The sequence below is a fragment of the Helicoverpa armigera genome, chromosome 25, assembly GCF_030705265.1.
Source record: "Helicoverpa armigera isolate CAAS_96S chromosome 25, ASM3070526v1, whole genome shotgun sequence".
In the NCBI taxonomy this organism is placed as follows: domain Eukaryota; kingdom Metazoa; phylum Arthropoda; class Insecta; order Lepidoptera; family Noctuidae; genus Helicoverpa; species Helicoverpa armigera.
In genome coordinates this window covers 6165873-6190335 of record NC_087144.1, presented here as the reverse complement: position 1 = coordinate 6190335, position 24463 = coordinate 6165873, and the positions used below count along the sequence as shown (strand labels likewise).

The window sequence follows — 24463 nt, the reverse complement described above, 5'->3', positions numbered from 1 at the left end:
TAATAAAAGGAAGATTACAGTACAAGAGTTTTTTATTTAGCATGTTAATAATTATAATTTATTTCCAGAAATAGGGTACAAAAGGTGTTCATAAATCACAAGTATGTGCACCTATGTAATGAATTTTAAAATACATGAATTTAATCAATTTAGGTAGGTATTTCAGACATTTTCGTCCAAAATAACAAGTATGGATGGGCCTATTGCATACAATTTCAACATCAAAACATAAACAAACAAAAATTCTAGTTAGTTTTAAAGTGTTACTATTATAAAAAACAAGACTATGTTATTATACAATAAAGAATACTATCGATTTGTTTAACAAACAACAAGTTTACAGACATGGTTTAAATTATTCTATCATATTGTGTAATAAACGTTGGTGTTATTTCTTCTTTATTATAGAAATGATTAGGAAGAGAAAGACACTAGACCAATTATATTTTGATATTTACAAACATCAGGTACAGCTGTTCTGAACAACTTCTTCTCATTAAAGCATGTGCTTTTGAAATGTTTGCTGCATAGCATCTTATGTTGTTTATGGAGTCGTCCTGGAATTTTGGTGAAGACCAGGCTTCGTTTGGGAAGCAATACTTTGCCCATAATTCACAACTGAAAATTAAAAATATCAAAATTACACACTCATCATCAGCCTTCTAATGTTCCCACTGCTGGGACACAGCCTCCTCTCTAGGAGAGGGCTTGGGCCATAATCCACCCCGGGCCCAGTGCGGATTGGTGGATGTCACACGTCTTCGAATTTTTTTTTGGTTCTAGGACATGCTGGTTTCCTCACGATGTTTTCCTTCACCGTTTTGAGAGCAGTAGTGACGAAATAAATTACACAAAGTTATGCGCCAGATCGGGTTTGAACCCGCGACCTACCACTCGTAAGTTGGGGCAGTTACCACTCGGCCACCACTGCTCTCAAATTACACACTATTTTAATCATTTTCCGAGTTAAGATATTATTATATCATGTCAGTGGGTAGTCTTCGCTTTGATTGAAAGAGATGTTATATTAGATACGGGAATGGTGTAAGCAAGAAAACTTTTTATAGTAAGTACCTAATGATTTTGGCAAGGAAAGTTGGGACTTAAGTATATAGGTATATATGTTACGTGAGTTTGTGGTAGTTAGAAGCGGAATTAACAATAAATGTGGTATTCTATGTCGTCTAAGACGAATAGCATGGAGTGTACATACCGCAGAGCATTTTTAGTGCCAGGCTTTGGAAACCGATGCAAAGTGATGCTGGGATCTTTAGAAGGTGAAGATCCACACAAGCAGCAGATTCTTGTGTTTTCTTTTTGTGAACTCATCGCGAATTAAACACAAAACAAAATCAAACAAGTCACTGTCTCAACACCGAGTCTATATCTCACAAATACACACTTAATTTCACCAAAACACAGCAACGGAGGAGCAAGCTCGACTCAACGTTATCAATGTATGTAGAATTAAATGGAAGTAGTTTATTTATTACAAATAAACATTAGTACAAGATAAAATGGTGCGCAACCGGCCGCAGACATTTTTCTTGTGACGTCAACAATGTCAAAACCAATATGGCGTCCGGACATTAGTGTTGCCACACATAATCCCCCATATATATTTTCTAATAAGTAATATTAAATTTTATATCTAATATTTCTCAACTAAGTATATTTTTTGGCATTAGAATAATAGCTAAAAGTATCTTCAAGGGTAATTTACTTTAAAAATCAATTTATACGCTCATTATTAGGGAGAATACGAAATTGTATTTTTGGTGGCAACATTATATATTTATCTCTTTTACTCTGATGTCGTTGACTCTCTCTTGTTTTCAAGCCCACCTTAATGCAATTCGTAGAACAAACTTGACAGACCCGGTTCCACTCAACTTGTTTATCAAGTTTTATTTATTTTATGCAATCAATATTTCAATATGGATATCAGTTCTGAATATAGTACTGAAAAGCGATGTTTCAAATGTGACCGAGCAGTATTAAAGAACTTGAATATAGTTCGTAATGCTTCAAACAATGCAATGTTATTGTGGAATCAGTTTCAAATATTTGTTTATGAAACGTATCTTGAACTGAAGACTTCAACTTTATTATTAAGTCCTGAGTTTTTAGTAAATGACATAATATTCTCTGGGAACTATTTGGTTTGCCTTGATACGAGTGGAAATATACATACCGCTGCTATTACCATGAAAAATACTACTCCAAAGAGTTTTAAACTTCGCGGAACCGGCACTATGGCCAGTTCTCTATATGGAAAAGACCACATCCTCTTTCTAAAACATGAAGCGAATTCCTACTTCTTTAGTCTCCATAAACTTAATGCAGACTTAACATTGATAAAAAATGCAATACTAATTTACAATGAACAATTGCCAACAACGCAAACAAGTAATAAACACATTTTGCGAGTTCATTTATTAAAAGAAAATGATTTGGAAGCTCTTAAAAAAGTTTTTAATGATGAAGATTTGAATGTGAGGAACAAATACAACTTGATAATTGTAACTTTTGATAAACTTAGCATTTTTGGCTGTCTCTTTAGCTCTGATGTAGCTGAAGAGCAAGTTTCATTGTTAAAACTTTACACGAGTCCTTCAGAAATATCTGGAATAGAAATAATTGATGATGATGAACTAAATGTCATGATTGGTCTTACTATTGGCACAATTATAACACTGCCATTGAATAACTTGAAAACTCCTCAGATAACCCATTTAAACATTGCCATCCACAAATTCCTAGCGTTTAATGATGCTATACTATACACAGATGGAAAGTCTATGTGGAAGGCAGATAATATGTCTAAGGATGTAGAATTTAGCAAGTTCTTCGTTAAACATGTAAAGGACTTTATAATAATGGAAGACAAAATAATTTGCACTACATTTTTTAATCTAATATACAGATTCTCTATACATGATGAAGCATCATATTTGAGATCAGAATCCAATGATGAATATTGCACTGCCGATAAACTTCTAAATAACTCTGCATATTTGGATAAAATTTTGGAAGAAGTGAACAAGAATGAAGCATTGATTGAAAAATTAAATAAAGAAAAGGATTACATTACTGCTCTGTCACTTTCAAACAGGCAAGATGTAATGGATAATATTATAAATCACAAAGTTATTGTTTATGAGAGTTATGAAGATGCAGTTACTGAAAATAAAAATGTTGTTCTCACAAACAACTTCAGTGAATACTTTCATGAAGATTCATTTTTCTTTTTAATTAAAATCTCTACTACAACTGAGCATAAGCTTAGTCAAATATTATCTAACTATTTAGGAGATCTGAGAGTACACATCACATTTGCAACTGCAAAGAAAGTTTTAAAAACAATTAGTATAAAAGTTGCCGACCTCTCAAAGAAAATTGGTATTTTAATTCCATTAAAAACTGATGTGATTGACATTACTGAAATGAATGTAAATATTAAAATAATATCTAATATACCTGGAGCTTTGGATGCTAAACAGAAAATATGGACAATTCTTTATAGGAAGCATGTGAAACTGCATTCCGAACATTTTATAAAGTTCAATTTAAATTTGAAAAAGGAACAGTGCTTGAAAAATTTAGATTTACCATTACAAGCTCAAATATATCAAGCTGCAATGAACCATCATGGACATTTATTTGAGTTTGACGATGTTTTGAGGAACAAGCAAACAGTTTCAAAAGAATGGCACATGTATGTGAGACTGCCGGACAAGTACCAAGAAGTATTCAGAAATAAGGACCATACAAAACACCTCACATCTAAGAAAGTCAAGTATTTTATTCAGCAGTTTACTTCTGAAGACTTTTTAAAGTCAAAGAGTAATTTAATATTTTCAATAGGCCATGAAAATGTGAAAATTGAAATACACAATGATAGTTTCACAAGTCCACTGCTGAAATTATCTGGAGAAAACATGAAAGTTGTGCTAAATATTAGGAACTTCTTCTCTGATCTGATTTACTGCGTTTTTGCCAACTTTGGTCCAGGAAAGGAATTTATAAATCTTTCATCTTATGCTACAATTGAAGTAAGTTTGAGACCTATCGACAAAGGTATTTAATATATGGTATGCTGTTTCTTTAATGTAATATATGTATATTGTATTTCAGAATTTACAAAAAGCAGTGCAAAAATGCATCACAGGTTCTTCAGAAGAAGAAATAGAACCACTCATTGAGCAGTTTGAAAGAAATGTTATTGGAGTCTTACCTATTTGAAAGATTCAGTTTCTGAACATCCTGTGCACACCACTTTTGTCAACTCGCCAGCCAGCGTGTTTGCAGCTGAACACATATGAATCAGAAACAAGAACTTTGTACACCTTGGCTTTTAAACGCAACAGACGCGCCGGTTAAATCCGTCCTGCGTTTAAATCTGAACTGACTAATAAAGTGTTGAATGCCAGTAAAATTGTTTTAATGTTTCTCAAACCCATCAAAAACTTTTATGTAAAACTAGCTGTTGCCCGCAACTTCGTCTGCGTGGGCAATATAGAATAGTCAAAATACTACTTATCCCGTAGGTGCATTCTTTCACGTGACAGTATAATTAGGATTAGCACTTAGCAGTCGCATAGATTCATTGATCAAGGTTGTGTTGTGGATGTGACCATTTATCTAAACAAAAGAAGTAAAGTTTGTGACGTTGTGAATATCTCTGGATCTAGTCAGCCAATTTGGAAAATTATTACCTATGGTGCGTAAGTAATTTTCACAGGAAACAGTTATAATCTATGTCTATATGCTTTGATCTCAGTGGCGTGCACTTGGAGAGGCCTATGTCCAGCAGTGGACTGCGATAGGCTGATGATGATGATGATGATGATATGCTTTGAGTCTGACAAAGCTGTCATTTGTACATTTTCTGCAGCTGCTGCGACTAATCAGAAGCCAGAAAGTCTGTCAGTCTTACCATGGATATCGGCTTGTGTAGTTGACTGGATTGAAGATAGGTAGATAGGTAGTCGCTCCAAGCAAAATATTGGTACTCAAACAGATTCGGTGACTGGAAGCCAACACCAACATAGTTGGGGAATAGCCGGATGGATGATAAAATGAGTCATCATCATCAGCAGGCGCATAGGGTAGGATAGTTTCACTACTGGGGAGAAACACTTGTATGACGGGGATTTTCTGTGCACTTACTCACTATGGTAAGGCTGACCCCATTAGGCGTGCGCGATCCTCGGGCGTGTGAGTAGCGCGGGCGTCGCGAGCACGCTGCATGAACGTCGCGTTTTGCTGCCCTGCGGCATGTGTGAAGAGTGCAAGCGACGCGGCGCTCGAGTTGCGTTCTTACCCCTTCGCCTGCTATCCCCGCCACCTGCTAAACGCCTTAGCAGTTAAACGTCAAGGAGAGCGGCGCGTGCGCGCCGCGATCTCGCTGTAGGTAAATGCCGCAGGGCAGCAAAACGCGACGTTCATGCAGCGTGCTCGCGACGCCCGCGCTACTCACACGCCCGAGGATCGCGCACGCCTAATGTGGGGGAGGCCTAACCCGGGACTCCACCGAAATGTTTGCATTAGTTCACGAATAGGCAAAATGTACGTGTCTGTGAGAGTCCACTTCATGTGTTCGTACTTGAAACCTGCAGTTTTGCCAAGATTTTCAAAATGTACGCTCTCAATTTGTCATTTCTTGGTGGAGCCAGCAAATCAAAAGAAACATAAGTGTTGTATACTGGGCGTCACTACCGCACACCAGGAAAATTTCGCTCTTGCGTTTATATACCATATTTTGTGTCACACGTAAACAGGACGACAGTAAGTAAAAAAAGTCCACCGAAAAACTTTCAAAGATCTGATGAACGAACAAATCAGACCTGACTTGGTCAACTGGGGCCAATCAGAGCTCTATGAAGCGATCATATGCTTTGGCTCCTACTGTTATTGTGGTTTCTGAAAATTTATTCACCTCATTCAACGATGAATGTAATTCTGATGGTACTATTAAGAACACTTGCTTAGCGCGGAAGCTGACGTTGGCAGGTCGACTCTTTTGACTTCTCGAATAGGATACCATTGGTTTTTGTGCAATGCACACCTGCAATGCATGCTGGATTAGGATAGGATACAGGTGGATAGGATTTGCAACAGAAAACAATTCTGTCTTTGTGATTGAATGACATCAAACGTAGTTTTATATAAAAGGTGTTTTTTTAGACTTGGCTCGGGTCTTACTGAGACTGTTCGTAATCGTGACCAGTGTATTTGCGATCAGAAGTTGAAAGTAAGCATGTCTCTGGTATGCGACGCGTAATTTGTACGTTTTCAGACGCATAAAGCATTTTACGTGTGTATGGTATTAAATCGAGAAAGCTCCCATTTCTTATCTGCACTTTGTATCTGGGCTTGTTCTTAAAGCTACAGAATCCTACATTATCTACCTACCTCACGCTTAGCAGCGCTTGCGAGAGACAGATCCTCCTTTCTTCTAGGATTAAGTTTACATACTTTGCATCAGAAAAAATAATGAAGGTCTACTTAATACTATTCACTCAAAGTAATTTGTTTTAAGGCCACCACATTAGTGGAAGAGAAGCTAAACTATGTTTATGAAAAAATCCTGATATAAACTCCATCTGTAGCTTTAAATGATAATTAATTGTTACACTAAAGTCATCATTCTTGACATAATATTCAAAAAATAATTTAGATGGCACCGTTTTAAATTTGGCTGAGAACTATTATTTTCCTTTCATCAAGGTAATAATTATAATTGGATTTTGATGTGGCACGGCAAACTGACAAACACTATTGAAATGTCTATCGAAAAATTACTCTACGTGTTAAAATATGGTGAATTACGGAAAATACACAACTCCATCTGTTGAAATAATAATCCTCTATAAAGAATGTATGGTAATTTTTTGTCATTTACCACCTCGCTCCTTTGACAAATTTTATGTATTTTATTTAACACAGATTACCACAGATGGAGCTACTTTAACCTTAGCTAAACACAATTTTCATTTTTTTTTTCTTCCGAAGTTACTTATGAAGGTGTGATTTTCTATGTAAAGGTTAATAATAGGCCGATCAACTAATATAAGTACAACATTCAAATGTACAGTTTTGACAAACAGATTGCGTGTCGTAATATTTTACATCTTGAATTCACAAAATTAATCATATCTTTTGATAGAGTGAATCGATTTCGATGAAACAAAAACTAAGTAATACCCCAAGTTACGTAGAATTTTTGTATATAAGCATTGTCTGCATTTAATTCGTAGATTTTACGTGAATCCCGAACGAACAAACAGATAAACAGACAAAAATGACAAAAATGATGGAAATGGGTTCTGTTAGTTATCCTTTAACATGCTGGCTATTTTTTTTGCCAATTTCTTCAATGTACAAAAATTACTTTTCTACAGATTTATTATATGTATAGATGAGAGGTACCCCCGCGTAGCGAGAGTACTTTACATTAATTGAAGCCTGCTATGCTTGATATTTGTACAAACAGGCACACACTAAACTTAGTTTGATACTTACCAATGCATTGGTTGTGGACTTTGACACCAAAAAAAGTGATACCAATCTATGCTAGTTCTGAATTATATTTCTTCTTATAACTTAGTATATTGAAGCCTAACGTCCAACTTGGCCAGCCAAATGGTTGGTTCTTGGCCTTGAAAATCTAGGTAATAGGTTAGGTTATTTATTGTAATAAAATAAAAAAGTAGGAATAATTATAATCTATATTTATTCTTAGACCATTCTCCTCAGGAGCTCGTTAATCTTGTCTTCGCGGTTACCGAAGTCACCTCCGTCGACGTAATGGATGGTCTTCTTGCGCCAGCCTCCAGTCGGGTTGTTCAGCTTGAAGGGCCACAGGAAGTTGCTGGCGTACTGTAGGCAAAGAATATAACAGTTAGGGCAATTATCAAATTAAAATATGATAGGACAACTTCACATGTTTTTTTTAGTCTTATTTATTTATATACATAGTTAGTGGAATATCTTTATTTCTTGCATCTAAAACCTGTTGAATTTTGCCATTAGCCCGACACAAGTAATAATTATATAGATATCATATAAAGAATAATATCATTCAATAATTATATAGATAGATAGAATATTGAAAACAGCTGTAAGAAATTGTAATATCTGTTTTAATTAAACCATCATCAGAAGCTCTCCAAAAATAAGTTACATAAATTAAAACAGTTTTTTTTCTTCCAAATGTTACACCATTCTATCAAGACTGAAAGTTACCATAGATCCAATTAAGTAAAAACTTAGTGTAAAGAGAAAAAAAACTAGTTTGTTAGCTTACCTTAAACTTGTCTCCGACGCTGAAGATCTCGTGGATGAGGTCCTCAACACAGATGATGTTCTGTTTGCCGAGCTTCTGTTCGACGATTGTGTTGGACGCGATGGGTACTCGCTGGCCGTTCACCTTGGCGAAACCGCGCTTGTACACCAACTGGCGAGTGAATAGGTTAGTTAGTTTACTTCAGCATAAAACCTTTTTGGATGAGTTTTATTAAGCATGAGAGGACTGAACAAAAGTAATTAGTCCATCTTTTAGATAACCCTAAAATAATGGACACGTATTTTTAATTTTTTCTCATTTTTCTCACTAACAAATAAATAATAAAACAAACGGGGTAAGCTAAATAAAACCGTTTAAAAACAACGAAGATATATCATCACGATAAAATTTTGTGTTACGTCATGTTTCAGTACAAATTATACACAGATGTGACGTCACCAGCCCCCACTCTCAATCTTTCTTGCGTTATATCTTAATAAATATTTAATTTTTTGTTAAAATAAAAAATGTGTCTAATATTTTTAGCCAGTCTAAAATGCGGACTAATTAAAATCACTATTTTGGAACCCAGTCATCATGCCTATTATTATCTAGCAGCCATTAAAAAAAGATATGACTGGCCTATTGTGGCAGATACAGTTATCGGCACGGATGTCGGGCTCTCGGCGGAAGAGTGGGGATCGCTTTGCGCACCCGTACGCATAAGGCAATAAGGCAGTAAATCGCTTGTGCACAGGTGAAGGTCAGGGCTCGACATCCGTGCCGGTAACTGTACATATTTAAATTATAACTTATCTACCTCATGCTTCGATTATAAAAAAAATGTGTCTATGAAAATTATTGATGCTAAAGCTGTTATTTAATTCTGCAAGTTTGAATTTCGAAAATATGCAAGCAATAATCAAGCATCTATCATCTTATCACACTTATACTATAAAGACAAAAAATCGTGATTGTGTGTGTAATTTTGTTGCTTCTTCACGCGCAAACCGCTAAACAGTTTTTGTTGAAACTGCTGGCAGAAGCTAGTACATTTACTTTAAAGAATTAGTCATACTTAATGCTCAATCTTATCAGTGTGAGAGGAAGCCTGTGCCCAGCAGTGGGACGATAAAAAAAAGCCTGTAACATATTCAAGTAAAGTAATGATTTATACTGACCTCCCTGACGCTCTTAAGGTTGGGGTATCCCCAAGCGATGTAGGGCTCCGCGATACGCAGCATGTTGACGGTCGCCTTGTTCAGACGGACGAACACGCCGTTGTTGATCTGACGCAGTCTGAACAACTGCAGAACTTTGCGTACCTGTCAGACAGAAATGAGTTGTCAGATATTTATAATATTATAATATTTATAATAAATCCTCACAAAAAATCTGTTTAAGGCTGGCAAAGCCGATCGCAAGATTATTATAAAAAAAAAAAAATAAGATATTTATAAGTGAGTGAGATATTTAGAATATTTAGATATACTTGTTGAGTCATGTAATTAAGGTTTTTTTTTTCGGAAAAAATTAGAAAAATCGTTCACTGTTCAAAAGCTGCACTATCGCCGATTACATAGGCATAATTTTATTCAACATTAATTATGAGTCACAGCTGCAAAAGGTGAATAAAACCTCATTAAGTTAACCATAATTCAATCTTAAACTTAAGTCCTCCAATTTATGTTTTTGGCTTTCAAAGCCCTGTAAATCAAATAAATATTAATTAAATAGAAAGTATATTTACCTTGGGTGAGACCTGGTTGATACCACGGATACGGATGACGAAAGCGAGCTTGGCTTCTCCGGGCACGTAGTAGTTGCCACGGTTGCGCGCCTGTAAAATGAAAAACAGCTTTTAGATTATACATACATCTAGTTGAGAGAAAATGGACTAGAACTCTGTGTTGTTTACACAAGTTTTTTAATTGCAACTGAAATTAAATTGTGTCTTAAAAGGTACCATAATGACTTATTTTTCATTTTTTATCAAAATAAGCTTCATAAAAATGTAGTAACTCGATTTATTGATCAAACACCTTATGGCTTCGAAAAGCCAGGGCTAGGTATCAGTGACTGGCATAGTGGGTCAAATGCACATACCATAGCAAAAAAGTTGCAAGCCATATCAAAGCTTGGCAAGAACTATACAAACAATGAAATCACCTAAGTTGGGAACCACGTGTTATCAAAACTTAGTAGAAGATCTACCCTTCCACTATTGAATCTCTCTACGGCTTTAAGGTTGGCTGTAAGAGAACCCAATTCTAGGTTAAGCTCGACATTGTACATAAGCTGTTTTAATTCTTTATATATTTATTGGTAAGAGAGCAATAAATAAGATATTGATTCTCGCTCACCTGTCTGGCTAGCCTGATCTCATCTCGCTCCCTGATGCGGTATTCCTTAACGTACTGTTCAGCCCTCTTGAAGATTTCTTTCCTCTTCTTGACGGCAGCTGAACGCCTCTTGAGGGTGACCTAGAAAAGTATTCTATGTTAGTGTATGTGGATTGTAAATATGGTGATTGTGTGTGTATGTGTGCGTCAGTTATGAAAAATAACAGCATCTTTAGTCAGATGAACTATGCCTTTATGTATTGGGATCATCATGTTAATAATTTTTAAATAAAGTTTGTTTCAGGTTGAGTTACTGTATGTTTACTGTCAATGGAACATGAAAATGACAAAGTTTTGTCAAATGGGCCAAAATAACAAACAACATAAACAGTCATATTCTTAAAATGACTGTTTACTTTGAAAATTTTAAGTAATAATTCATAATATGTATAAAGTTGTTATAAGAAAACTGATGTATGTAGTCCATGTAATTGGCCCTGTGTTGTTTCTTTTTTGTTGTTCTGTCAATTTTTCATCCATATTGTAAGCATTTGAAGGTTGTCAGGTTATACCTGTAGACGGCGAGTGCGGAGAGCTTCCCTCCTCTTGCGGTGCTTGAGCACTGACTCTGGGACAGCGGGCAGCTTCTTGCTGTCCTCCTTACCCTTCACGGGCTTCTTCTCGGCCGCAGCCTTCTTCTCTGTAGTCGCAACCATCGTGCTAGAAGAGTAATAACTTATTAGAAAAATGGAGGCATTTCTGAACTTTTATACTTTAAGAATGGTGTTGGAAGCTTAATAGAGCAAGTTAAGTTTGCTGCAGGTTGTTATTAAATTAAACGCATGTATGGATCTTGTATGTGATAAAAAAATGTTGTACAATTGTAGGTGTCCCGGGGAATTATTTACATGCAGTACAACAGAATCTGGTATAACATGAGATGTTGAATAAGTTGCAGCAACAGAATATAACAGTAAATAAATGCAATGATACAAAAACTTCTAACAAAAGATTATTTCCTAACAAGCATATTTATGAAAATTTACAAATCCGAGACGCACGATGGCTCGAATATGCGTAGGAATTACAGATAAAAGCGCTAACAATCACATAAGTAAACCAAATTGTGGTAATCATTCAGCAGTTTTGGTGCCATACCACACTTGTATTGGCAAAGAGGTTAGGTCGTGTTGCAGAAACATCAATCATCAAATTGTCTCTAAATATACCAAATAAAGCATCTAGATCTGCTAGAACAATTCGAACGCCGATAATTTCAAACATAGTGGTAATAATAAGGCTATGAACACTACGGAAAACAAGGATCAATGGTGTGGCGGCATGTCACCAGACTACGATCAAGTTTATCAACACTTTTCACAAAATCCACAAAACATTTTATATTACTGACACTGTATTTATGTTCCTTATGCGATTATTAACTATTTTAACACTTAAATACTAATAAATATATTATTTTTTATCAACCTGCGGGGCAAAACTCCACGCGGCACGTGTGTCAAATTATCAAAAGAAAGACAGAATACAGACTTCCGCCTGTCGCCATTTTATTTTATTTTTTCATGTAGTAACACAAAAGCTTGTTCGTTTTATGGGCTGCTCAATCATTGAAAATTACCAATAATAAGATTATTATAAGAAATCAATAATTTTAAATTAGGCTGATTTTGTGTTTTTCCGACATTCCCCGCTAGATCATCATTTCATTAAATAAAGTTCCATGTTTCGAGCATGGCTTGCAAAGCTCTATTGCCCAATATTTCAACTGCTTGTTTGGCTTATTAGCTATGAAATAGAACAGTATCAATTGTTTTTTCTGGAACTTCCGGCGGCGCGATTTATAAAAATATTGAACTATCGTTTCTATAGTTACAAACAAATACCGAAGACACTTTCTTTGCTTGGTATATGCAGGTTATATTATAAGAATTTATTAGTAGGTAAAAAGATAGTATCTTTAAAATGGTTGAAAAGGATCCCCAGCTCAGCGCTCTCAATGTAGGAGAGCTAGATTTATTTGTCGATAGTATGCAACCATCCCAAATCGAATGCATCGGGAATCAGGGGTAAGTGAGAAATCGTTCTATTTTTAAAAAGCTAGGCAGAAGTATTGGTTAGTTTTAGATTCTACCGCTATCGTCATAACACAATTAATCATCGGGTTATCGTTTTTTAGACTGGGATCAACATCCAGTTTAATTCGAGTACTTAGTGTTGAATACCAGTGAAATATCTTTAACTGCTTTAACTAAATAACATAATGCTTTACTCTTCTATTACCTACGGTCCATGGCCTAACTACCTACAAAATAATTCACTTTCCTTGCAGATGGGTGGATTGGCACATAAGATTGCAGAAACTGAACCAGCAAGCCGTCTTAGAAGCTTCTTCATTGCAAGAGGAGCTCACCAAAGAAACCCTTATTTCGGCTGGGAAGGTACCTTCTTCATATTTTTTCTATGTAAAAACCTGTTGCTTGTATTTCAGCTGTTACCATCTCCCGTCGTAGGGAAGTTCTTGGTATCATTTTAATGTCTATAATTTCAAATTAACTGTTCCTATATGACCTCTTTGTTAAAACTAAAAGCTGTATTGAACATTTGAACTTCATGCTTTGTTTACAGCTCCCGGTTTTAGTCTACGAAGCAATATGCATCCAAGTGTGGCGCACCAAGATATTTCCACAAATTATAAAATTAGAACCCGCACCTGAGAACACTTTCGGGGTTTATATGGTGGTAAGTTAGTCTTCAAGTAGTCCTACTCAAAATCAAGTCATTTATTCAAAGGAGGCTAAAAATTCAGCACTTTTGAACGTCAAATTTACAAAAGACAACCCCCAAAACGCCCGCCCTTCACCACTTCCTATGCTTTTGCTGGGAAGAAGAAGTGGTGGAACAAACTCCCCAGCAGTCAGCCTATTTTGACCGCATAAGCATTCTGATTCTACAAACCTAGGTTAGGTCAGACCTCAAGTGCCAGCAAATTGTAAGTAAAGGCCAGATTTGAAACGAGCACCTATGTGCTGAAAAATCAGAGTTATTCGAAGACTAAAACAAAAGACAGTCCCTAAAACCGCCCGGCCTTCTTATCTTCAACCGTTTTTGCTGTGAAGGAGTTGCAGAGCAAACTCCTTAGCAGCGCTGTGATGATGATGAAGCTGCTTATTTTCAGTTATACCACGAGGCTGCAGCCGTTGGCTTGTTAGAAACGGTCCTCTTCCACGAGGACGGAGCGCAGTGCATCAATGAGGTCGTGGTGGACTTGCTCAACTATGCTGTTGACCAGCTCACGGCACTCTTGGCTCTTATCAAGTCAGTAAATTACCTATACATTCCTCTTCTTTGAACCTGTTTTTGAAGATTTTTGAAGTAGATAATCCTTATGGTTCTTTTCTTTCACAAAAGAGTACCTAGAACTTACCTACTGGGTGGTGCTGGTGGTATTTCCATTAGGTACCTACATGTAATTAGTTTAAAGTAAATATCCTCACGACGGTTTTTCATCTTGCTTTTAGACAATGATAAATAATTAATTAACAGGTAAAAGTTAGGGTTCTTAATTTTTTATGAAAAGACCTTTCAAATAGTTTAAAAATATTATTGATCGCAGTAACGACTATTTGAAACCAGTGACTTCCAAAGATCTGGAATCGGAGACAGCCATTGAAGAGTTGGAGAGACAGAAGCGCGATCTGCAGTTCGACATAAGCATGAGATGCATCTCAATTGTGCGGTAAGATCTGTGGTCTGTAGCCTAGCAGTTTGAAATATTTTAATTTTTATTTAAACTGTGTTTCTCGTCATCGTTTATTTAGTTATTAGGTACATCAGCTGACCTCTAATGTTTATTGTCAGAACCCTATCTTTGGTCCTGGAGCCTTTTGAGTAGGTACTAGAGCCGCGATAATTTATTCCAACAATCACGCAGCCCAAGAGTCGCATATTTCTAATTTTTTGACCCGGCTCCTGAAAACCGTTCATAATTCTTTGACCTTCTACTCTTTCAACTCTGCTCCTGAAAAACAAGATATATATAGGTGTATGTACATAAGTCATGATGTTCTCTTAGCTCGCCAGTAATGCCAGATTAGCGAAAAAAGCCCCATTAATATTTACCCACCCCATTTTAGCTACATAGCGGAGCACATGGAGGTAGGCGGCGCGGGCGCCTCCATCTCGACCAACTTGTACAAGACGCATGACGTGCCCTCCTTACTGACGCATCTGCTGATACATGAGCCCTGGATGAAGAGGAACGAGGCTGGAGACCTGCAGATGTTCAATTGTGAGCATTTAAAATCTTAATTAATATTTTTGAACAGCAAAAATTTAACTGTCAAGTTCTTGGACATGCTCTGGTCTGGCATATTACTTAGACAAGTTTCATCATTTCGTTTTGACTATTTTTTTAGAGAGCATGAGATAACATTTGCAGCCCCAAAAAAGTTGGAATGGAAAAAATAGTGCCAAATTTAAAACAGAGATTTTACATAGGTACAATCTAAGTTTAGGCAATTAAGTTAAACAGGCTAACTAAAAACACAAACATCTGAATGAGAACCTCCTTTTTGAGAAGTCTGTGTGTGAACAAAGAGGTCTATTCCAGTCGGTCGCTGGAGCAAGCCGTCAGCCGAGGACTTGGCTCAGATGCACCGCACGGAGGTGCAACTGTGGCTGTGCTTGCGTCAGTTGTTGTTGGAGCCACGTCTCGCACACTACTACACTATAGACGAGTGTCGACGCAGCGCTTTCTGCAGGGTGAGTATTTTGGGATCCTGGCTACTTTTAAATGGAGGTGATGTCCCAATAATTTGTAAAAAAGTCAGGTTTTAACTCTGTTGCTTCGGACTTAGTAGACTTCAAATATTGTGTCCAGCCTGTAACATTATCAAAAAGGCTTTAACTTTAGGGTCCAAAGCATGATTCGTTAGTTAACAGTCTATTCGTAACTTCAGCTTTGAAATCTATTAGACTCTAAAGCTATGCTGCTTAGTAGATATAGTAGCACTTACCTCAAGTAGAATTGAAACTTTACCTTGCATTTTCCTTTATTCCAGTTGCAAGTCAAAATGACAGACCTCATGCTGGACCAGATCCCGCCTCTAGGCGATCTGAAGATGTTCCTCTGCCGCCTAGCAGTTGGAGACTACTCCAGTCTTCACAACCGCACCAACGGTGTCAAGAACCCTGGGTGTACGCTCATTGAGATTGTGCCACAGGTATCTTCATCTGCCTAGCCTTTTCCCTATGTAGGTATCAGTTATTTTTAGTACATGGAGCGGCTGCCTATCTGACCTCTTCCACCTAGTTACTTGGGCAAGTCGAAACCCCTCCGTAAGACTGGCTGGTACAAGCTGCCTGACCCAATATGAGTTTATGAAGACGATGAAGACCCTACCAGTTTATGTTTTTCCATTACCACAGATAAAAGACGCTTACTTAAAGCAAGTCCACAAGAAAACAAGGACCTTAGCTAAGGCCCAACTAGAATTATTCCACATGGATGGATCTGAAGAGTCGCGGATTATGGCCAAGAAACTGCTGGAGTCGTACACTAGCGATGCAGCCCTTGCTTTGGACAGTGGTGGCGCCAAGTGTGCTAAATGCGGCGATAAGGCCACTAAGAAATGTTCGAGATGTAAAACGGAATGGTATTGTGGCAGGTGAGTGTTGCCATTTAAAATGGAACGTATAATAAAGGGCGGGAAAAATATGAAAGTAGTCCTAAACTTTCATAATATTCCCGCCATTTTGTTTTTTTTTTAACACGCTTATTTAGATTCAAGCAAGATATAGATAGTTCAACTCAGATTTGCGCGCGGCCCTATGTGTGCGTCGGCTTGTAAATATACAACTTTCATTCGTGTGACAGTGACGTCGTCCGAACATGACGTGTTCTTGTCGCTTTTTGTTATGGGTACAGTCGTTTACGAAAATACTAGTTATTCACGGAAAAATTATTAAGGAGCGTTTCAAAAAAAAAATGAAACAACATTCAAAGCTTTTTATTATTAAATATAGTTTTTCATTATTTTCTCATACGTCTTTTCAAATTGACATTGACAGCATCTAAGAAATAAATAAGGTGAACTATCTAAGATGAATTAAATACTCCTTACATATTTTCTAGCTCGGGGTACGCGGACAATAAATAAAAGTGTGGACTAAGAATGTAAAAAGAGGTATAATCTAGTATAATAATGTAAACTACATGTGTGGGGAATTTTAAAAAATTATATTGCTTCGCATAATGTCGACCAAAATAAGACGAAAATAATGAAACTCATAAATGAACGTTTAAGTCAAATTGATGAAGGGATGTCGGGTAATACTTGTCGACATGTACAAAAGAAAAAAGAAGAATACTATAGACATTTTGACATGGAGTCAGAATTTATAATTCACCTTGGAGAGCGAATCCGAATTCATCATTTGATTTTTCAAGTAGCGATTCATAATCATTATAAATAAATAAACATTAAAGAAGACGGATCACAATCCATACAAAATTGCCCCACGTCCTATAACAATGTGACGTATCTCAAAAAAAAGATAAAAATGTTTAAAAATATGGCATACTCTCTAATTCATTTTTTTTACACCTTCATACGAAAAAAATGCTTTAAAAATTGTTCAGGCGCTGTTATGAAAACATCGTTCATAGGACTATTTATGGACTATTATTAAATTATTTTTTTGTTTGATAGGGATATACCTCACAGGTGGTCCCATAATCATCAGGCCAGGATCTGATGATGGAAACCCTGAGAAATCCAGGGCAACTTTTGAAAGTTGTAGGCATGCGCAGGATGAAAACTTGACTATAAGGTGTATGTCTAATACACGGGTTACCCACACATATGGCCGCGCGCACGACTGAGTTGAACTTACTATAGGTACTCTACACTCGACAGCTGAAGGCTACATATTGCTTTACTTAACTTTATTCAGACCTGTAAGCATTCATAAGAAATAGAAATAAAGAACTAATTTCCCTTGCTGCTGAATCTAATATTTAAGTATCTCCTAATGTTCTATCTATCCGTTGTTTTGCTTTATATAGAGATAGGAACCTGACATTTTTTACTTGAATGAGCTATGTAAAAATTATATCTCTACTTAGCAAAACAACAGATAGGAAGAGATTGAGCTATATAATAACAAAATCCACCAATATTTTGCAGGGAATGCCAAGTTCAACAGTGGCCGAAGCACAAAGAACTCTGCGATCAATTTGCGAAGATTTGTGTTTAGAAACTTGATTTGAGTTTGTGCGTTCTGTTTGATGAGTCTGATTAAATATATTTATTACTTAGAATTAATTAAACATTACTACTACAACAGTAACGTCTTTTCATTATTTCATTCACAAAGCTATATTTTACTCGTCCTTAGGGCATGCAATACCGGTTAACCGGTTTCGTTTTTACCGGTAAATCGCCCATTTTTGCGAGTTTTAAATTACCGGTAAAAATAATATGAAACCGGTAATTTACCGGTTTTTCTGATAAAATATAGCAACTGTTCATTTGACGTCAAATGTTTGTTATGTAGCCTGAATATAATGTAATGTTGCATACATTACGTATTGTAAGAGTGTTAAAGTTGCTGTTTTTTAGGAAAGTAAACTTATATGGCTCCTTAACTATGTCTAGGTTAGATACAAATCTTCATTCTCATCTTAATTTATAAAATCTAAACAAATTGTATTCATTCGGTTATTCTGTTTTTCCTCATAGCTGTCAGCTCATACTAGGTACAAATGTAGTTAATGCTTATTTTACCTACTCTATGACCTTACTGAGCAAGGGCTTTTACTTCACCACTATGCGGACAGCTCTGAGGACACGGTGGAGCACACAGTTCAGGTGTGCACTGCCTGGGAAGGGAACCGCCGTGTTGTCGTCGAGGCAATAGGCAGCGGCGACCTTTCGCGTCCTTCCCTGGTTCAAGCCATGGTCCGGAGCTAGAGGGAATGGGAACCGTCGCCTCCTTCTGCGAAGCAGTCATGCTCGAGAAGGAGATGGCGAGTAGCACCTCTCATCCCAGCCGCTGCAGTGGACCAGGAAGACACCACGGGCGCCATGGGTCGAGAGACGACTCCCGGCCACCATAGGCGTCGGTCTGTGGGCGGTGAGTTCCGGTGGCTCATCGTTCCACCGTCTGCATAGACAACAGACCCGTGTCAGCGGCGCGCGTTGTTCCACGGGCTCCTCAGGGAGATGTCAGCAAACCCAGTGGGGCCCAGCAGGGGCAAGGCCTGCCGGGGCCGCGGGATTGTTCGAAAGAGTTACCGCGACCCTGGTCCATAAAACGCCTACTAAATAACATGGGTTTTAGACAGAAAGAATCGTCATTTGATGATTTACCATAAAAAATGGCTTTCACTTCAATGAAAAATATATTTTTTTACGGTAATTCTTAGCGTTTATCCCGTCTTGTGACGGGGTCGGCTTTCCGTATCTTCCTTCTTCCACTTCGCTCTATCCTCCTGAATAGACTCTATCTTCCTCTTCGAGTTCGCAGATTTTCATGTCATTCATTACGACACTCAACCACCACGGTTTCGGCCTGCCTTTGCGCCTTTGACCGGGTATATTGAGATTGAGTATCACATTCACACTGCCGATGTCCTCAGGTGTCACTCCTTTTTACATGTCCGTACCATCGCAGCCGTTTCTCTTGCATTTTGTCAGCGACAACGCGTACGGATGGTACTGACATGTTTTTTGTTACGGCCCACGACACAAAAAACGTTTACCACCTTATACTTTGCATATTTAATTAGTTTTTGCTTTAAGACTACCCAATCTTATTGTTATAATATCGCATTTTAAAAAAATTACAAAAATTACCGTTTTACCGGTAAAAATATTTTTATTACCGAATTTTTACCGGTAATTTTTGTTTTACCGAAATTGCATGCCCTACTCGTCCTGTCAACTTCGTTGCTATTCCACATTACTCTTTACCTCGTGACGGCGATAACACTGATAAAAAATGCTATCACTATTTCAGACCTTATTTCCGCCCGCATCCTGATGGAATCACTTCCTACTCAAGGATTAATGTACGAAAAAAATCGAGGTTGACCAAAAGGACACCAGAAATAAAAGAATTAGTATTTTTTTGTATTTTTATTATTTAACTTATGCACTAGGTGAAATTAGCTTGAAGACTTAAGGTAGTCTTTGAGCACGTCCAACGCTGGCGTCTCTTCACCGAAGTCCTGCAGACAAACGGAACGAAAAAACATTAAAAATATGTACAACTGGGTATGTGAGTGGAGGGCTAAAAACAATATGGCCCATTTACTACCCCGCCTTTACATTTGTAAATTGCTTACATAAGTTATAAGAAGAAGCAACATGCAAGGGATTTTACATTTGCAAATCTGAAGAGTAAAACTTACTGCAAAGGCGGCCTTATAAAAAGGTTTAATCTTACTAAAAAGAGGTAAGACTTTATACGAAGGAATAAATACTGTCTTGTTTACAGTATTATTTATTTCTTCTATAGTCTTTAACTTAGATAAAAAAATATGATATAGTCTGATTTTTAATTCGAGTCAGTAAAATGACATTTCCAGTGTTGCACTGTTTTAAAAAAATAGGGTCCCAAATAAATAGTCATGTGGAAAATCGAGATTTTTAAATCGAGAATTAAAAGTTAGTCTAGATTACATTCATTTATTTATACATACATTAAATTTTTTTATTAATATCAAATTGGCTTTATATTAACATAAATATGTAATTTACGGAAATTAAACTGAAAACATGTAATTAAATATTACATAAAATACTGTTGTTATATATTTTTTTTGTTATTGGCAGGACTAAAATCATGACTAAACTTCTAATTCGATCGATTGTGGAACATCACTATTGTAGTGGGTCACCCTTTTTTGTGAAAGTGACAGTTGCCCCTGTCATTTTACTGACTCGAATTAAAAATCAGACTATAGTTGTTATAATTTGTATGTACGAGTGATAGGAAAGTTGCCTGTGCAAGTGGCGCGGCACCATAGGGTCACTCGATTTCATGTTGCGCCGTTATTTCGTCACTACCAACGATGATTGTTGGTAGTGTTCGTGCTGAGCGCTACGGGAAGTTGGAACCACCAACTCGTATTTAAGTGGAGTCTCATAGACTTTTTGCTGTGAAAAAGAAGGTCTAGCAACTCAAAAGCTTGATTAAAAACCAATTTTCAATGAAAGCTGAACGTTCTCGCCAAACTAAATGGCGATTCGAATCTAAATTCCGAGTGGAAGTATGCACTTGTTTCCCCATCCCCAATTTCCCCCTCGTTCACTGATATCAATATTTTTTTGACGACCTTATGGCCATCCGGCCATCCTCTACGGTCTACCGAAGAGTTCCATCTGTGCAAGTATGCCTGCGCAGATGGACAGGTATGTGTGTGGGAATAGACCTGTGCAGTTTTTTGAACGCTACCATTGTACGGTTGACATGCTCAGGTATCTGCACAGATTACCTCTCTGGTAGAACGTAGCGTGTGAGGCCGTTTGGCGAGAACTGTATCAACTACGTATTAGAAATATGATTAAGTTTGAACATACCTTGATCACTACACAGGAGCAGCCAACGATCTTCCTAGCCTTGCCGTCCTTGTCGATTTTGCAGAGACCAGCCCATTCACCGAGTTTCTTGTTGTTGTCCACCTAGAGAAAATAATATATTGATTTATGTGTATTTTTGATTTGATTCCTTTGTATAACAGTAGTAAATAAATTAAAGAAATAGCACGTAGTCATAATCTCGAGTATTCAAGTGAGATATAAAACAAAAAAATCATGTGAATTTAAAAAAACGTTAATTAAAGTTAATATTAAAGCCGAAAGTTTATGAGGGTTTATGTTTGTTACTTTTCCACTCACAAACGACTAATCGGAATTTGATTAAACTTAGCAATACAGCTTGTATTATAACATACAGGCTACTTTATATCTACGTGCGAAAAGTAGTTCTCTCGAGACGCGAGTGAATCTGCTTCCAGAATGCTAGTAGGTAGTTACATTTTAACAAAAGATCTCTTGTCAATGAGAGAATGACTACATGTTGTATTATTTGCATAAAATATTGTTGGTTAGTCAAAATGTACGGGTGCTAGGAAAGTTGACTCGTCAGGTTGAGAGCCACCATAGGGGCACACGATTCACTCTGCGCTCCTTTTGCAGGACCGATATAGTACCGGGACCGCTCGTGCGGAGCGCAACAATATAACTATTATTCCAACTATAAATATATCACAAACAAGAAATCAAGATGAGGGGACAGAAACAGTTGTACAAAACTTAATTGTCTTAGATTATTTTTAATTTATTTTGGTAATCGCTAAGTTACAGCTATTTACATAATTCCCAAATAGCTTGTCTGGTTTCCGAGTTCCACAAAAGTTTAATGTACAGCCTGACAGCTAAGTTTAGGGCAATATTCCTCTGTTAAAACATTTCTGAGACTTCATCATTAGAATCACTAAGTTATTCCAAACACAATTTTAGTTTTAATAATAAATTAACATAGCTAATTACTATAGCTGAAGTAAGACTCACCTTCACGAGGGGGATCTGGTGCTCATTGCAGAGAGCCTGGACGAGCTTCTTGTATGCAGCCTCGTCGCAGTTCTCAGCCAGTACGCAGAGGACAGCTTGCCTCCTGTTACACAGACAGACACAATTTAACATAATGCTCTAACCTTTTTGCTGTAAATTGGACTATCTCCTTAAATTAAGCTGGGCTATATCCTTTAAATTTTATTGGCACACCCTACTTCTATTAATTAGCTCGCTGCCTCCGAGCTATGCCAAGACTGTATGTTATACATTACATAGGGCATTAGTGATCTGAAAAACTCTGTTCTTGAGCCTAGCAAGAGGCCCTACAAAATGATGAAGCTAAAATTTTGTGTACATTGTATTGCAATCCAACTTAACTCATTTACTTTTTATGTTGGCGCAGAAAATAGTTGTGACCCTGGTGAAAATTGCAGGGACCAGCTGCTAGTCTATACTAATATGATAAAGGGGAAACATTTATTTGTATGTAACCGATTCGAAAAGTTCTTTCACTGCGGGTAAGCTACACTATCTCCAAGTCTCCATCTCCCCTCCCAGAATGCAAGTGAAACCATGAGGAAGAAGCTAGTGTATAATAAAGCAATGTGGCACAATTGGGAGGCCACAGTATTGAAGATAGAACACTGTGGTACTATGTATGTGCGTCTCTGTTTGCATCAGAGTGTATCCCGCACACCTTTGTGGAGTGCCAGATATTTCCACTCAGCACGAGACTAGAACAGCCCCCTACTGAATGAATATTGGTTGTAGTTCTAATGCAATTGTGAGGAAAAAAGAAATGGCGGCTTTTTAACGCTTTAAATAATAACTTTAGATGCTTCATGCAAAATATAACACGTTTTCAGATTCCATACGAATTGGAAGAACTTTCAAACTCAAAAGTTCAGAACTATAATTTTTGGAGCAATATTATTTAATTACCAAAAATGCTAAGATCATGCCAAAAATCTAATGTTAACTTAATTAGGAAAAAAAAAAATACTTTTAAATTTTCGCTAAGAATCAATGCAATTTGCTGTAAAATTTTTGGAGTATATTATTTGACATCTTTGATGCTAACTTTTGTGGAATGTTATTTAAAATATTCCACTGTAAATGCATATTTTCTGAAAGTTAATGTGCCAGAATAACATTATCAAAATTGTCTATGTATAGGTACAAATTAACACATGGTACCAACACCATGGTCACCACAGTAGCTTTTTTAAGCTGCTGTGCACATTCAAGAAACTGAAATCACTGAGATAAATGGACTTAAAACAATGCAAGACTTTGTACTAATGGCACTAACTCACTTCCATAGGCATTATCAAGACTTAGCAGTACCTAGTAAACTAGAACTAACAAAGAAGGTTTACTAACTTGTCAAGGGCCTTGGCAGCCTCGTGGAGTCCGTGTACGAGACCTCCGTGGATGAGGGCCGTCTTCAGCACCTCTTGGAGGGCTGTGTTCACGTCCATCGCACCTCCGCTCAGGACGGGGTTCGCGGGTACCTCACTGCAAAATTAAACATGGTTATAGCGAATTTGCTACTATAAAAGTTCGCAAGAGGCTTTGGAGATGTATAAAAAGGACGATTAACCTTTAATATCATCAAGTCATGCTACGGAACAGAATAAATTTGGAGGTTATGTTGACAACATGTTTACATCATATTTTAAGGATTTATTGGTTTTAAAGTACAGTAATAAAACAAAAGCGTATAAATTAACAATTATAAGGACAGAATACTGGAAAAACTTAAGTAGAAATATGCAAAGTAACGAATACAAAAATGTACTTACACTTCGACATCAGCCATGGTTTTTTGTGATTAGACGACCTGAAATACGAAATATAATAGGTTGAGCGATACTCCAACATAATTTTGAAACACTCACAGTCATTACAGAATTAAAGATTGCGAAAATAATTCAAGATTCAGAGAAAGCGAACACAAAACGTTTGACAATTTACCTTGCGTACCGGAAAAAGACTAGAGCTGTCAAAAACATTTTTTATTGTGATAATATTTTCAAATAATTTTTAAAATGGCAATACTAAACTCGTATAATATTCCTAGCACAAACTTGTTATCAACTGTAAATCGTTGCTAAGTTATCACTAAACTGCATTTACATTTCAAGAACACTGGAATAAAGTCAAATCTAATTTTAACTTGGCATGCAATTTGCAGTTTCTACTGGTGAACCTGGCAACTTGTAAAG

The 24463-nt window shown here is 36.9% G+C and overlaps 4 protein-coding genes and 1 long non-coding RNA gene across 5 annotated transcripts; 2 read left to right on the top strand and 3 right to left on the bottom strand.

The window, feature by feature from the left end:
- Nucleotides 1-14: 14 nt before the first annotated feature.
- Nucleotides 15-1355, bottom strand: LOC135118724 (uncharacterized). The gene is made up of 2 exons (XR_010277742.1): nt 1214-1355; nt 15-618 (listed from the first exon to the last, which is right to left on the bottom strand). It is a non-coding gene; the product is annotated as an uncharacterized LOC135118724 (long non-coding RNA).
- A 508-nt stretch (nt 1356-1863) lies between these two features.
- Nucleotides 1864-4439, top strand: LOC110382065 (uncharacterized). Its single transcript, XM_049845767.2, has 2 exons — nt 1864-4055; nt 4138-4439. Exons 1-2 carry the CDS (start codon nt 1938-1940, stop codon nt 4243-4245), a joined length of 2226 nt encoding a protein of 741 aa, XP_049701724.2. The 5' UTR covers nt 1864-1937; the 3' UTR covers nt 4246-4439.
- A 3282-nt stretch (nt 4440-7721) lies between these two features.
- On the bottom strand, nt 7722-12260 carry LOC110382060 (large ribosomal subunit protein uL30). Its single transcript, XM_021342537.3, has 7 exons — nt 12121-12260; nt 11205-11352; nt 10654-10773; nt 10041-10130; nt 9472-9615; nt 8312-8461; nt 7722-7884 (listed from the first exon to the last, which is right to left on the bottom strand). The coding sequence occupies exons 2-7, from the start codon at nt 11346-11348 to the stop codon at nt 7744-7746; spliced, it is 789 nt and encodes a 262-aa protein (XP_021198212.1). The 5' UTR covers nt 11349-11352; nt 12121-12260; the 3' UTR covers nt 7722-7743.
- Nucleotides 12261-12517: 257 nt separating this feature from the next.
- On the top strand, nt 12518-17952 carry Zmynd10 (Zinc finger MYND-type containing 10). The gene is made up of 10 exons (XM_064041371.1): nt 12518-12719; nt 12983-13091; nt 13279-13392; nt 13829-13968; nt 14267-14389; nt 14787-14941; nt 15263-15414; nt 15714-15875; nt 16081-16319; nt 17841-17952. Exons 1-10 carry the CDS (start codon nt 12616-12618, stop codon nt 17908-17910), a joined length of 1368 nt encoding a protein of 455 aa, XP_063897441.1. The 5' UTR covers nt 12518-12615; the 3' UTR covers nt 17911-17952.
- Nucleotides 17953-19778: 1826 nt separating this feature from the next.
- Rps12 (Ribosomal protein S12) lies at nt 19779-24300 on the bottom strand. The gene is made up of 6 exons (XM_021342530.3): nt 24213-24300; nt 24041-24078; nt 23619-23753; nt 22233-22335; nt 21240-21341; nt 19779-19885 (listed from the first exon to the last, which is right to left on the bottom strand). The coding sequence occupies exons 2-6, from the start codon at nt 24055-24057 to the stop codon at nt 19823-19825; spliced, it is 420 nt and encodes a 139-aa protein (XP_021198205.1). The 5' UTR covers nt 24058-24078; nt 24213-24300; the 3' UTR covers nt 19779-19822.
- Between the last annotated feature and the right edge of the window lie 163 nt (nt 24301-24463).

Bases quoted from the DNA above. Each gene is read 5' to 3' on its own strand.
- LOC110382065 (XM_049845767.2), top strand. From the start codon at position 1,938: ATGGATATCAGTTCTGAATATAGTACTGAAAAGCGATGTTTCAAATGT. The intron at 4,056-4,137 runs GTAAGTTTGAGA...ATTGTATTTCAG, and splicing joins CATCTTATGCTACAATTGAA to AATTTACAAAAAGCAGTGCA.
- LOC110382060 (XM_021342537.3), bottom strand. From the start codon at position 11,348: ATGGTTGCGACTACAGAGAAGAAGGCTGCGGCCGAGAAGAAGCCCGTG. The intron at 10,131-10,653 runs GTGAGCGAGAAT...TTCATTTTACAG, and splicing joins AGATCAGGCTAGCCAGACAG to GCGCGCAACCGTGGCAACTA. The intron at 8,462-9,471 runs GTCAGTATAAAT...TTCACTCGCCAG, and splicing joins ACCTTAAGAGCGTCAGGGAG to TTGGTGTACAAGCGCGGTTT.
- Zmynd10 (XM_064041371.1), top strand. From the start codon at position 12,616: ATGGTTGAAAAGGATCCCCAGCTCAGCGCTCTCAATGTAGGAGAGCTA. The intron at 12,720-12,982 runs GTAAGTGAGAAA...CTTTCCTTGCAG, and splicing joins GAATGCATCGGGAATCAGGG to ATGGGTGGATTGGCACATAA. The intron at 16,320-17,840 runs GTGAGTGTTGCC...AATATTTTGCAG, and splicing joins ACGGAATGGTATTGTGGCAG to GGAATGCCAAGTTCAACAGT.
- Rps12 (XM_021342530.3), bottom strand. The intron at 21,342-22,232 runs GTGAGTCTTACT...TATTTTCTCTAG, and splicing joins ACCAGATCCCCCTCGTGAAG to GTGGACAACAACAAGAAACT. The intron at 19,886-21,239 runs GTATGTTCAAAC...GTTTGTCTGCAG, and splicing joins GCTCCTGTGTAGTGATCAAG to GACTTCGGTGAAGAGACGCC.